The 15,244-nt window shown below is 39.7% G+C and overlaps 1 protein-coding gene across 9 annotated transcripts in view; it reads right to left on the bottom strand.

Moving 5' to 3' along the window:
- Window positions 1-5,473: 5,473 nt before the first annotated feature.
- LOC134211923 (choline/ethanolamine kinase) overlaps window positions 5,474-15,244 on the bottom strand; it is a 73,445-nt gene continuing 63,674 nt past the window's right edge. For 7 of the 9 annotated variants that reach the window (XM_062689325.1, XM_062689319.1, XM_062689320.1 and 4 more), the window contains 3 exons: window positions 12,907-13,168; window positions 12,146-12,319; window positions 5,474-6,831 (listed from right to left, as the gene is read on the bottom strand). In XM_062689325.1, coding sequence (XP_062545309.1) covers window positions 6,727-6,831; window positions 12,146-12,319; window positions 12,907-13,168 — 541 coding nt within the window. In that variant the 3' untranslated portion in view covers window positions 5,474-6,726. Of the gene's footprint in view, window positions 6,832-12,145; window positions 13,169-15,244 lie in introns of those variants that run through there. The other 2 variants (XR_009979151.1, XM_062689326.1) reach the window with 2 other exon arrangements.

The raw sequence follows: 15,244 nt of genomic DNA, 5'->3' as shown, positions 1-15,244 counted from the left end.
AAACTGTAAGGTCAAAATAATAACAAAAAATGCCCCTTAAATAGAGATTTGATGCAATGAATATACCACGAAATATACTAACCATGAATCCAATATTACAGAAAATGTTGTTTAAGATCAAATATAAAACGCAAAAGAGAAACTAGAACAATTAACTTCTGGTTTGCACCACTCAAGAAAACTTATCTCTTCACAATATGGCGGCTTGATAATGAATGATCTGCCAAAATTTTCGTCACCATACTTTGTTATTAATTTAACCATGCGCGTGGTAAAATTAATAACAATGAAGTTATTTCAATAACATATTTCCTTATTCTAACAACATAATAAAATAGTTATTTTAAGAACTTTTATATGGTTAGAATTACTTCAACATCATTCTCAGTGTAAATATTCCCATATGGTGATCTTACCTCCTTTTCCCTAGTTCATTCACGTTATACCCCAATTTGTTAGGATCGTGTCTTTAGATAAATGAAACCTGGTAATATGATTCTTGTTTGCAACATACATTGGGTAGGTATTTAAGGTATATTTAACGTGAACTTGAAAGCAATCTTGCATATAATTAATATAAGTACCCGATCAGGAATGCATAACAAAATTATAACTCAATTCTATTAATGTTTGTCATTAAAAGCAACGTGTGTTATAATTAGATAATTCGATAAAAATGTGTCTTCGGCCAGTTTTATTTCATATCAAAATTAAATCAACATTAGTTATGTATATTTTCACGAAATAATTGCATAAAATTTTAGATACCACCATGGGGGGTAACAATGGGTCTGGGGGGTGAGAATGGGTCATCGCTCTCACCGGCAGCCTGGAGGTCGTAGAGTCTTCTTGCCCTCAGATACATTCAATCCATTCTACAAACATTCTAAGTAGTTGAAACAGTGACCCATTCTCACCCCCATTTGACCCATTGTCACCCCCGACGACGGTATTGGAAAAAAAAATCGGAGATAATTACTTTTAGTATTACTTGAACTCATGTTCGATATTAACGTCCATGCTTCATGTCCATAAAGGGCCACTGGTAGAATCAGAGTTTTGTACAGAGCAAATTTCGTTTCCGTCTGCATATTGCGGGACCTAAGCTGGTTACGTAATCCCTTAAACGGCCCTATTCACAACAGCAATACGTCTTTTCACTTCACGGGAAACGTCATTATCACATGCCACAAGCGTTCCAGGGTGAACAAATTCTTCAACAACTTCAAACACATCCCCATCAAGCACTACCTCAACACCAACACCACTATAGGTCTTCCTAGTTGTCTGTGCCCTTTCTTATAGATTGGGCATATGAGGCCATCGAACCAGCCGGCAGGCAGTTGTTCATCCTCCCATATTTGCTGGATAATGTGGTGGATTGATTGATGCAGCTGCTCACTTCCGTGTTTAAGAAGCTCGACCGGGATCTCGCCCTTCCCAGCAGCTTTACTGTTTTTCAGCTCGTTAGAGCCTTCTACCTCGTCCAGCGTTGGTAGTTCCACAGCTTGACCGTCGCCGACAATGTCTATCCTGCTCTTTAATACACCTTCATTTTCACCGTTCAACAAATCTTCGAAGTGCTCCCTCCACCTGGCTGCCACCATAGTCTTGTCTGTCAGCAAATTCCCCTCTCGGTCATTGCACATGGCGGGCACTGGCACAGTCTTATGCCACGCGCCATTGACAGTTGCGTAAAACCTTCGCATATCGTTTCTATCCATCTATTTCTATCCAGCTTCTGGTGGTACTGTTTAGCAATTCCTTCAACTAACAAGCGTTGGATATTGAAACACATCGTTCTGTTGTTTCGTTATTTCGTGACGCTGGAAAGTCGCGCCCGAATTTTTGCCACTACAAGGTAGTGATCCGAGTCAATGTTCGGACCTCTGAAGGACCTTACATCTATAACATCCGAGAAATGTCGTCCGTCGATCAGCACGTGATCTATCTGTGAGCAAGTGTCTCCACTAGGATGTTGCGAGGTGTGTTTGCGGACATTCTTAAGTGCGAAGTAGGTACGGCTGATTGCCATTCCTCTAGCAGCAGCAAAGGTTACAAGTCGCAAGACCATTATCGTTGGAATGAAGGCTTTCCGTACCAATGACAGGGCGAAAGAAACTTTCTCTCCCGATCTGCGCGTTTGCATCCCCGATGACAATCTTTACTTCGTGTGTTGGGTCAGACCGCATCGTGCTTTCGTACTGTGCGGTTCTTTTCTCTCTTTGTGGAAGGAAGTTTTTAATACTACCCGAAGCTATTTTAATTTCAACAGTGCTTCGCAGCGCTATTTGTACCCACTGATCCCGTTACGATCTTTGCAAGGACCCATGCCTTCGTTTTACGTTGGACAAGCGGTGGTAATCCTGCAGGGACACCGTTCTGGGAAAAAAAACCTCTTAGAAGGTCACGTCTCCACGCTCAGCTATGAGCATTAATAAAAACAAGAGGAAGGGGGAGACAAAGAAACAAGTTTTCAAGACTGTCCTGCCCAAGCGCGGAAATAATAGAAGGAAGCTGGAGACTTCAGATATTCCTTTTAACTCTAACGTTGATATTATATCTTCTCCTATCGAACTGAGCAATCAGTTCGATTTGATTAATGACGAATTTGAGGAAATCGAATCTACCTCTAGCCCAGTTGATTCGATTCATGCGAAGAAACAACGGATTCCACCAATTGTGGTATCTGTTGCCGAGTTTTCTGGCTTTCGGAATGAAATCTTGAGTAACCTTCGGGGGATCAAGGTTTCATTTCAGATTGCAAGGAAGGGTGACTGCCGCGTTTTGCCGGGATCCTTTGACGATCGCAAACGTCTTCTTCAGTATTTAACTGAGAAGCGCCATAAATTCTTCACATATGACGACAAAACTAAGCGATTGTTCAAAGTCGTCTTGAAAGGTCTTCCCAGTGATGATAAATCACTGGATGAGATTAAAATTGAAACTTCTCAATTACTGTCCAAGTAATTAAGATGAAAAAGAAATCCCACTCTGGTACTTTCCAGAGGGGCATTTCTCAAGAATTTTATTTAGTTCATTTTAACAAAAGTGAACTAAATAATATGAAAAGTTTGGAAAAGACATGTATTATGTCCCATGTCCGTGTTACATGGGAACATTTCCGCAGGCCTGGGGGAAATTTCCAAAACCCCACCCAGTGCCGTAAGTGCCAAAAGTGGGGTCATGGAACCAAACTTTGAAAATAATGTCTCGAAATTGGATCCCAATTTGAAACCCTTTTGGAAATTAACGAAAATTCTTAAAAAACCTCAAAAGCCAATTTCAGCGCTTAAAGAGGGTAATAAAATTTTATTAACAAATGGCGAAAAGGCTCAGAAACTTGCACAGCAGTTCGAGAGTGCCCATAATTTTAGTCTAGGTCTCACTAGTCCAATTGACTGAGCTTCGAAGACATTCTCAATCAAGAGAATGTTTTTGACCCTTCGTTGGGAACTAATTTAGATCTATTACTAGAAAATTTAAAAATATGAAAGCCCCGGGTGATGATGGTATTTTCTACATACTTATCAAAAAACTTCCTGAGAGCTCTTTATCCTTTTTAGTTAATTTATTTAATAAATGTTTTCAATTGGCATACTTCCCAGATAAATGGAAAAACGCCAAAGTTGTTCCAATTTTAAAGCCGGATAAAAAACCAGCTGAGGCTTCTAGTTATCGCCCGTTAAGAAAGCTAACTGTTTGAAAAGATTATTTTAAATAGAATGATGGATGGTTCATATTAATGACAATTCTATTTTTGCTGATGAGCAATTTGGTTTTCGCCATGGGCATTCAACCACTCATCAGTTATTAAGAGTTACGAACTTAATTCGGCTCAACAAATCTGACGAATATTCGACTGGAGTTGCTCTTCTTGATATAGAGAAAGCATTTGACAGTGTTTGGCATGAAGGTTTGATTATAAAATTGATGAATTTTAATTTTCCTCTGTACATTATTAAACTGATCCAAAATTATTTATCAGATCGCTAACTGCAGGTAAACTATCAGAATTCTCAATCTGATAGATTACCTGTAAGAGCTGGTGTTCCCCAAGGCAGCATACTGGGGCCCATATTGTATAACATTTTTACTTCTGACTTACCTGATTTACCACCAGGGTGTCAAAAATCTTTGTTTGCAGCCAAAGGGCGAAGCCTTCGTGTCATTTGTAGTAGATTGCAAAAAACTTTGGATATTTTCTCCACTTACTTGCAAAAATGGAAAATTTCCTTGAATGCTTCCAAAACTCAGCTTATAATTTTCCCACATAAGCCGAGAGCTTCTTATTTGAAACCTTCTAGCAGACATATTGTCACTATGAATGGGGTTCCAATTAATTGGTCTAGCGAAGCTAAATATTTAGGACTTCTGCTAGATCAAAAATTAACTTCAGTCGAGTCAAGTACGAGACACTGAAGACGACCTTACTGTTGAAGTCGAAATACGTATCTGTCAAGGTACAATTAAGTGGTGGAATTAAATGGGATTGTACAAACCAGGGGGAGAAGGCGGAGCACTGAATCCCTACCCCAACATGTGCAACATCTGGATTTGGTTCTAAACTGTAAACAACAGTGTTAATTCTCTACCACCTTTTTATTATGGCGAGCCAATTTTTATGTACACTTTTGTTTTCGATATTTTATCAAAATTAAACACTCAATTATGCAACAATATAACGATGTGGTATGCTTGAGATACCTGCTTGATTATAGGGACACGAAAAAGAATTTATTTGCAGTAACTAACCGAATATAAAAATGTTCACATTAATGATTGCGCCCTAACACCGGTTCTAAGCTTCGATGCAGAGTACACGAGCTTTGTTCGCCTGTGACAGGCGTATGAGGCCCTTGGTACAAACTCGTCTTACGACAAGTGTAGGGTCGTGTGTTGATAAAATACGATATTTGGATTTATTTCTATTGTAAAAAAACATAAAATTGTGGAAAACGCAAATGTTGCAAGTCACCGCGCTGTTGTAAGTCGTTTGTCGCAGAGTCTATTATATAGAGTTGCGCAAAGAGGATCTTCTTACTCTTATTCTGAATGATGCTCTTGTTATTATGTTGAAAACTTTCATTTTTGTTCAACCCTTCAAGTGACTTCACGGGAGTGATCACTTCTAAAGCTTTTTAATTCAATAACCAAAGTCACCTACAGAGTGCAAACACGTGAGTTTCTTGTTGCAACTTTATTGGGGGGTGTATTGAAGTTTTTCTGAAGCTGTTTCTAGAACAAATCTAATACATTTCAATTCATGAGTTTTAATTCGCCATAATAATCATCAGGCGATAACAATACTTCCGCCTTACCAACAATCATTTGTTTACTTTGCTCGATAGGTAGACGGTTTGACAGTTCAATAGGTAGATTTGGCTTCACTCTTTGCGTAACTCTATATATAATAGACTCTGGTTTGACGGTACTTGGAATTCGGAAAATAAATGATTTCTCATTGAACATATATGTTTGTAACTTTATTGAGAAAAATAAAAATTTTAGCATCAAAATTGGTACACATATAGCTTATTTTAGTACTAGTTAAATATCGCATAAGGAGCGCAGTATGTTCACATACTTCATTTTATGTACTTTGGCCATTAAGCCATTTCGTTTCAAAGATACACGTTTTTCACGGTACGATTAAGAGAAAAGCTACTGCAATAAGCCAGCAGACTGCAAGTGAAATTTTCCGATATAATATTTGTTTTATATAATTTGGCTTTCACTGTTTGTTTACTTCATCACAAAGGTTGTTTTCGATAATCTCTGAAAATCTTACACCGTTTTAAATCTAGTTAAGGTCGAATCTCCGATATGTATGGGACTGATTAACTAGGCTAGTTGAAATTATCTTTAGTACAATTAACCATCACGAAATAGAAACTTTCTTGAATAAGTCGCTTTGTTTCAAATATCATTAAGATTTGTTCACAGTTCAATCCTAAGCCTAACTACCGTCAGTCGCAATGTGTTCTCATGGATAAGTCTCTAATAATTTACTGCACGTAACTACAACGTATAAGCGCTAAATTATTACCTTGAAAACCTGTCATCTTTTGATTGATTATATTTTGTTTACATAAAACCGCACATCCCTCGTAACAACCGCAATAAAACATTGAGATTTTAGCTACTGTAAACTCTCGCCTACAATATTAAAATTTCCTTTCTACAATAATTTAGCGTATTTAATCCTATATTTTCATTGTTCAATTATAAATACCAATATATATTAAAAATAGAAAATAATAAAATAATAGTTACTACTCTGGTGGAAATGCTTGGATATTTTCTAAAATAAACGCTTCTTGAGTTGTATTGACGTACTCTTTCATGTGTCTCACATTGTTGACAAAGTAATGGCCACTAATACTGGTACAATTACATGTTATGACGCCCAGAGGAGTGCAGAGCGCATGCATCGTCCGCGATAAGCATAATGTTGCCATGTCATTCTATTTTTAGACCGTTTTCTCCAATGGCCTTTCGAAAAAGGTTCAGAATGAATATCATTGGATTCGATGTTAGCCATTGGTGAGCCAGCGTGCCTTTTGATTTTGTGCTAGCTGATTTAGGTATACTGGATTTGTAATTGTGGGTGTGTGTTATACTGAAGAGGCCGGATATGTCCGTTGGTCTCGCAACCAAGTTGTACAAGGTTGAAGAGGACAGGAATCAATCGACAACCAGAAATAGAAGGCTTTTGATAGTATTCTACTTTTCCGGATCAGTAGCCGGCAGATTCCCAGAATTGTTTATCAGCTCGGTGTACAGCTTCTTGCATCGGTCGTACTGATTCAAACGGCAAATGGCGTATTCCTGAAAGAAACAAAATAAGAACGCATGGTTATTGCTCAATAAACAACATCAACGACTAAGTAATTTAGCAGTGCTACGCGAACGTGGCGAAGCAAACTGAGCCACGTCAACAATCGAAGACGGTAACCGGTGAAAAACCACTGAACGCCAAACCGGTTGGTCTGCGTTCTGTCACCAGAATCACTGGAGCCTTTCCCCGAGCTGCCATAGTCGGCGAGTCAGACCAAACCATCTGGCTCAATAAAGCAAGCCAAACGACTGCAAGCATCACGCTAACGGTATCTCCTAACCCGTTTCAAACGCAAAACGCGCGCAGTTCATCTTCGTCATTGTGCACAAAACCACAGAATGAAACCTGAAGTGATATCAGTGATATATTGGACGACATCACGAACCCAAATCAACAACATACTCCGAACCTTAGAATTAGCAGCCAAGTTCTGTATGTCTGCAAAAAACGTGAGAACGGACAGCTTTGTCTGACTAACTTTGTTGTTTTGGCGAATGAGGACCACACGAGGAGAGGCACATGTGTTGCGGCGAAGGAACACATCCAGGTCATTCATTTTGAAGTGAAGTCGGCTGATCACGCTGATAGTGCACTACATGATGATCTGCGACCTTTACGGTCCCTCAGGCACTACACAATGCAGCAAAAGTTGAGTTTTTCAATGGCACGCTTGACTACTATCTCCGTTACCACACCAAGAACATCATCGTCGATGGCGATTTTAGTTGCGTGCGATTCGCTGCAATTACATGATGTTTGGGTGAAACATTACCCACGTGATGCCGACTCGATCGGATTTACGTAAGCCGTGGTCCTCGCGACAAATTGCAGCTCGACTACACGAACGTGTAGTCCCCGCTGGGCAGTCGCTGAACGTAGTCCTGCTGGACAATGGACAAGTGCTACCAGTCACAGGACCGAGAAATGAGTCCATCATCATTACTTAGTGGAGGATGTCTTGACATGAGCATTTTTTTATATCTTTATTTGTGTGTTGACACGAGCATGTAACATTACCGTGCCCAGGAGGATTAACTTAACTGGCAACCGCCAATTGCTGTACTGGTGAATGGATACAATTGCTGACCTTCGAAGGATGCGACGCACCAGAACCTTTGTGGATATGTTGGATACACGTCGAGTTTGCAGACAGCAAGCTGATAAATTAAAATAAATATTTCTTTAATGTGAAAAAAGAACTAATGTTATTGCTTTGTGTTTGACACATTCATTAGAATGACAGTTTCGCTATCTTGATTTTATTTTGTCGCCAACTTGGCGGAGCGCTATCTTTGCTAATCTTCGCTGCAAGGCACAATACATACCAGGCAGTATTGCAAAATTCCTGTAGCTGCAAAATAAATTTTACACACATTTGGAAGGTATTTGAAACAAGCTCTGCCGTTGAAATACGAGAAGAAATATGTGCTTAGCCGGCTCATTTGACGATCATATTATACCCACATTAATCCACCTAGCAGTGATGGAGCCTTTCTCGTGTGTTATAACAATAGTATTTTGGCCATAACTTTTGAGCCCATAGTCCAATATGGCCAATTTTCAATAGGAAACAATAAGACAGAATTCTGCGTCGAATGCAACTTGTTGTGAGTTGAGGTTAAGTGCTTAAAAATGAATGAGAATTGTTTGCGCACACACAGACAATTTTACGACCCCTTTCACGGGGAGGGGCCCCATGGCCTCTGCAAGTTAGGAGCAGTGCTGTAATTTCTCATTTTCAATGCGAGATGTCACGTGATGTTTACATATCTGGCCCTTTCAATATCTATAGAAACGCGAAGGATGAATGGCATGCTACAAAAATCTCAAAAAATATTTGTTCCGTGACAGGGCATGAAAGTGTGCAACATCTGCTTTATTTTTGTGTTTATTACCACTTTCAACTCGGTGAATTAAAAAAGTGAGGTTAATTTATCGACTAGTCACTATTCTTTGCATATATCTATTAAAATAACTTAGAAATTTCAATTTTAAAATGAGGCACAACGACCTTTCATGACTGCCTTTCATGCGAGATTGATCAAAGAACCCATGATACTCTCATTTGGTTGCCTGAAATAGAAAAAGGTGCTTTGCTCTCTGTCGTATGACGATCACGACCTTTTCCAGTACTGGTTAGGAGGCCTGCTTAGGACGTGGTGAGGTTTCGCAGTGGGCTCTGTTAAACGTAAACCTCTACAAAAAGCTTCATGTGTCCGCAAGCAGGCTCTATCAAAGCGACCGTGTGCCGCTCAAAGCGCACAGGATCCCATGGAGTGCCAATTGGCATGGCGAGTGTCCCTACTTCGGTAGGGTAGTGCGTGTGCTGCGTCAGCAGAGAGTGATCTGCTTGTGTTGAGGCAGGAGTGTCATAGTGCGTCACCACTATTGTCACCGCGTGAAGAACAACATGGTATCGTCGCTTTCGCGGCGTCGGTCAACCGAGCGGGTTCCGAGCCCGAGGACGGAAAGGGGTCCTCGTCAAGGCTGGGGCAGGCGTAGGCACCGCGTCGGCAAGTCCCTCTGTGTGCTGGCGAATAGGCCCTATCGCAGAGAGGTCAATTTAGGGTGCACGCGGCATCATCATTCTTGATACCAGTCGTGCAGAGGGAAGCAGGCGCGAAGTCGACCCTGCCCACCTTCCGAGGACATAGGGCGTGGTAAGGCCACCTGGAAAGCCGGCAATGCGCTGGCATGATACCATGGTGTTCTTCTAAAAAAGCGAGTCACGATGTTCGATGCTGCAAGGACACGCAGCTAACCCCGAGGGTGCGGTAGGGTAAAGCATATATTTTGGACATGTACATATTTTGGACAAGCCTGAGCTTCTTCGTTCAATTTTAGATAATGTGTAAGAAACTTTTTATCGAAAGTATGATCATTGCATACTTTTACCTCAACTCTAGCGGCTCCTAATGAGAATTCACAAATCAACAATTATTTATCTTTAAAATTACCTAAAATGTAAAGCTTTCTACCAAAGTGCCTGCTGGACGCCAGTATGCAGGAGAACATGCATTATAGGACTCTTCGTAACATGCACCTGAAACACGTTTAAATTGGTTCAAACGGCAATCTTGAGGTCTTGCGGCCAAAGTTTGATTGTAATTGAGAAACTAACATATTCCAATCGCTTAACATGAACATGAGACGGATGAAAAAGGAGTGACCAAAATGAAGTTATGTTTTTATGCATCAGACATTTATTGGTCACCCCATGTACAGTACATGGATGAACCATTAATTGCCAACTTTCAGGCTGTTTTCAATGATATCGATAAGATTGCGAAACAATGTTAATTTCTGGTTTAATCTATGTCAGTTAAGCAAATAAATGCATTTAAATGAATGTGGATACGTGTAGGTAAGTCATACCATTGAGATCTGTAGGTGGCCATTTTTAAATTAGGAGAAAATGACTCTGTCCAAAATATATGCATTTTCCATGTCGAAATTATATATTTGATGTCCAAAAAGAAAATATTTCAGTTCGCAGTATATCACAGTTTACACCTAGTAAACGTAATTTACTCAAAAATTAGGCAATGGAGACACAAGACTAATCATAGGTTATGTATTTGGATAAACCTAGTGGTTTTCAATTGTTTTATACTATTCAATCTCGATATATTTTCTAATGAATGTCCTGCGCTTGTCCAAGATACATCATTTACCCTATGCACTGGCCCCCCTTTGAAGCATTACTTTCTGGTTGTACCGAAGGGACGATGGGCTTGGCGGCAATGGAAACGGTTTAGCGGGTCGGGGATGCAGTCCTGCCTCCCTCATTGGAGGTGGCCCCTCACCCCGCACTTCCTGGTCAACCCAGGATGTCTGTTGAGCAGATTCCCCCTCCATTGTTTAGGAAGAAAAAAAAAACTATTGTCACCTCGAAGCACAGCAGAAGTTGAGTGCGGACTGTAAATGCTGAGGCGTGTCGTAGCGTAAGTATCGTTGATTGGTCCCTACATAACGCTATTGACAATTCGAGGCATTCCATTGGAGTGTTAGAGTGTTGAAGTGTGTGAATAGACTACACATGCAGAGATAAGAGGCCGGAGTGGCCTGTGCAGTGCATAGAAGTCTTCTCCATTCAACTCGGTCCATGGCGACACGTCGCCAACCAGGCAGTCTGCGGGGTGTCCGCAAATCGTCCTCCACTTGATCGATCCACTTTGATCGCTGTGTACCTCGCAGCGGTTGCGGTGCTTCCAATGGCGGATCGAATATCTCTCCATCCATCTTCAAGAGACGCTGCGCCTAGTTGCTCTTCCGTTGGGAGTGCCACTTCCTGCTGCTGTGCGTAATCTTTGGCTAGTCTACCGTCTTGTAGCCACCCAATGTTTAGTCGCGTCGACGGAGGGCCGTCGTGTTAGTTCTGTTAAGCGTCCCACCTAACACCAGGACTTGGGCTTTGAGCGCCACACGGTCGCTTTGGCGGAGCCTGTTTGCGGATACATGCAGCTTTTTTATATAAGTTTAACAAAGGCCACTGTCAATCCCCACCATATCCTAGGCAGACACCACAACTCGCAGAAGGCCTGGGGAGTCAAGTCCTTGGACATAGTCCCTTTGAGCGTGAATGAGCGAGTACTTAAGTACTGCCTATCCCCCAGAAGTAATGCTGGGAGGCAGTTCCTGGGGGGATCAGGGTATTAGCAGAGAGGGTAACTCAAGTGACCTTCCGCTACTTGGGTGGGTTTAGTGGGTCGGCCTTCTGCCAATCCCACTTCCTGAGTAATAATTTCAGGTGTCTGTTTGCAGATTTGTCTTTGCATCATTATTAAAAAAAAACACACACACACAGACATCACTTCAATTCGTCGAGCTGAGTCGATCGGTATATAACACTATTGCTACGTTTTGACAGGGCAAGTGAATTGAACAACTCAGTTGAATTCAATTGACTTGCCAAAAGTTGAACATGTTCAACTTTCTTTTCGTTCAAGTGAATTGAATTAAGGTGTTTACACGTTCAGTTCGCGTTCGATTCAAGCGACTTGCTCAATTCACTTGCCTTGTCTAAACGTAGCATATGAGTCTCTGAGCCACCAATAAAAAGTTCAATTTGGGAGCGTTATACTTTGTATACGAGAAAGGCAAAAACTAGAAATTTTAGCATGACAAACAGGCATTATTGGACACAAAACATTTTTTTTAAATAAACAAATCCGATGAGTTTTTTAATTTCATTTGTTCTTTTTTTCCACATACTTTACCACTCGAAAAGCAATAAGACATAAATTTTATTTAATATTTATAACGCCATGTATTAAAAAAAAACATACAGCAAAAAACACTTACCCAGTATCCAAACTCAATCTCTTGATACACGTTCACAATAGCCCACAAACTCCAGAACAAATGGGATGCTAAAGTGAAGCACTGTACTTCCCGACGCACTTCCTCAATCTCTACGGCATCCACCATCTGTCCGTCCTCGATGGTCCTCGCTAGATACACTGCAATAAACTTGTCCTTAAGAACGTTAATAATCGAAAAATAAAGCAAACATTAGTCTCCTTCATCAAATGGTTTTCGAGCATATTGCGATGTGAATTTGGGCTCTAAAACAAATGTTTCACAGCATATCTAAAAAGAAAACAAAAATCATTACTTGTGCACTCAGATCATATGACTTATCAGCTAATGTGAACGAATAAAATGAATGGTAGTGACCTAGGATGACCTAATCGCTTCCTTTTTCTGCGGCCACCTTTGTCTCAGAATCTTGAAGTCAAGCTCTCAAGTGAATCGATCAACCCACGAAAGCGGTCTCAGGTCACACATTGACGTTGAGACAGACCTCGCATCGGCAGACACGGCAAGGGAGGGAGAGACGCTTTCGGCTCTCGGACGAATTGCGCAGTTTCAGGGATTTCTTGTGTGACCTAAGTAATCTGCATTGTAAAAGGCATCATAGTGAAGATCATCGATTCTTTGGATTATGAAATATGAGGCTCCCGGTGAACGGTTCCGGGAAAGAACAAATTTTCCGCGAATAATATGAGGTAGTACTAAAGCAATTTGTTCTTCTATTCATTCCGGGAACTGAAAGTACGTACCTGCTGTTCCCTGGTGGGGTACTGTTCTAGCCTATGATGGTAGTAAGGCGCCGCGGAATTGGTGTAATCGAAGGTCCATTCAAGAAAATGGTTAGCTATATCAAAACCTCGATAGTTATAGGCACAATATTCGAAATCGATAATCATAAGCTCTGGTTCGCCGTCACTGGTTTGGTCGGACATTGATTGTGAGTTACCGCTAAGAACCGAATCCCTCGTATTGTCCATCTCATTTTCTATGGACTCATCCATCGAACGTTTCCTGCAATATAGTATTCAATGGCTTGAATTATTCGTTTTTAAGTGGGTTCGGTGTTTCTTTCAGTTTCAATAATTTTACCGAATCACAATTCACAATATTTTTAAGCTAAGGACGGTTGTCTAATTTATATCTTCATCAAAAATGGTCCTCCGCTCGTTGTAAATCTACTTCTACATACAATTTATTCTTCATGCCTGTTGTATCCTTACGGAACTACCTATTGTATATATTATTATTAAAACCTTTATTAAAAGGTTTTTAGCCCAAGGCTAGTTCACCTCCGTATTGTATATATCATAAATGTACATCTATGTTTGAAAAATGATATTAGTATATCTTTTTAGATTATATTTTTTTAGCAAATTGTCAGGATTTGTATCTAATCTAATTTGTAGGCTTAATTTGAAAGTTTCTAATTCACTGTCTTCTGCAAAGGGCGCATGTATGTTTTTGTTATACAAACTGAGCAACGTTACCATGTAACTTATGAATCTACAAACCTATGCATTGAAGACTGAGGATCCCTGGGGGCCATCCACAAAGTACGTCACGCTAGGGGGGAGGGGGGGTTCCGAACAGCGTGACGATTCAAACAAAAAATTTAGAGGTTTAATACAAAAAGTGTGAAGAAGGGGGGAGGGGGGGTTGAAAATAGCCAAATTTTGCGTGACGTACTTTATGGATCTTCCCCTGAGGAAAAATAAACTGCAAAAATGAAGTCTTCATTGCATAGGTTTGCAGATACACGGTAACGTTGCTCAGTTTGTATAACAAAAATATACATGCGCTGCGCACTTTGCAGAAAACAGTAAATTAGAAACTTTCAAATTAAGCTTTTTTAGAGATTTCAGAATTCAATAAATTTGCATAGATATGTACCTATATATATTAGACCTCTTCATGTTTTCAAGAAGTTTCAAAAATTCAACCGGTCAGCCCAGAATCACAATTCTTATGCTAAAATAAGCCTCCTGTCAAATTTTCAGCTAATTCGGATAAAATTTCGTGATGGCTCAAGTCGATTTAGTGTTTTTGAGCTATTTTCAATTTTGAATAAAATATAACAAGAGATATAAACGCCGAAAACCATCGCAACAATCTCAATATGGAAGATTTTGGTGTGCTCTGCAAGTCTTGTGAACATTGCGATTCGTTCCGTTCATGTTTTGACCATGTTAAAGTGATTTTCAAGCTTATAAATGCATAAAAACACTGTTTCTACTAAAAGTCGTTGTTCTACAAAATTCTTGAATTTATTACAAATCATTGCTAATTTAAAATATTTATTTTCCTCTTTTTTCCCTGGACATTTGAGTAATATAACTTTCAATGTCCAATTTACCGTTAAATTCTTAAAAATCAGAGGCTGAATATTTGTCGTAAATTTGCACGCTAGGATTTCCTTAAACAAGTTATACGAACAAAACATAAATCAAATTATATGATATTTGATGCTAACAACAAACGACTTCCAAATTTGGTTCATTTCATCATATGTCTGTATGCTTTTACCATTTAGTGCGTCGTAGTAACAAGTGAAATTAAAGCTTCTTTGTTCGAACAACTTGTTTGATGAAATCCCAACGTGCAAATTTATGACAAATCAGCTTCTGATTTTTAAGAATTTAACGGTAAATCGGACATTAGAAGTTATATTACTCAAATGTCCAGGGAAAAAAGAGGAAAATAAATATAATAAATTAACAATGATTTGTCATAAATTCAAGAATTTTGTAGAACAACGACTTTAAGGGGGAAGAGTGTTTTTATGCACTTTAGAGCTTGAAAATCACTTTAACATGGCCAAAACGTGAACGGAACGAATCGCAATATTCACAAAACTTGTTAGAGCACACCAAAAGCTTCCATATAGAGGTTGTTGCGATGGTTTTCGGCGTTTATATCTCTCGTTAGATTTTTTTCAAAATAGAAAATAGCCCAAAAACACTAAATCGACTTGAGCCACCTCGAAATTTTATCCGAATTATCTGAAAATTTGACAGGAGGCTTATTTTAGCATAAGAATTGTGATTCTGGGCTGACCGGTTGAATTTTTGATACTTTTTGAAAACATGA

Source organism: Armigeres subalbatus, chromosome 2 (genome assembly GCF_024139115.2).
Source record: "Armigeres subalbatus isolate Guangzhou_Male chromosome 2, GZ_Asu_2, whole genome shotgun sequence".
Classification (NCBI taxonomy): Eukaryota; Metazoa; Arthropoda; class Insecta; order Diptera; family Culicidae; genus Armigeres; species Armigeres subalbatus.
Note: the sequence above shows the minus strand (reverse complement) of the source record. Positions and strands in the feature narration are given on the sequence as shown.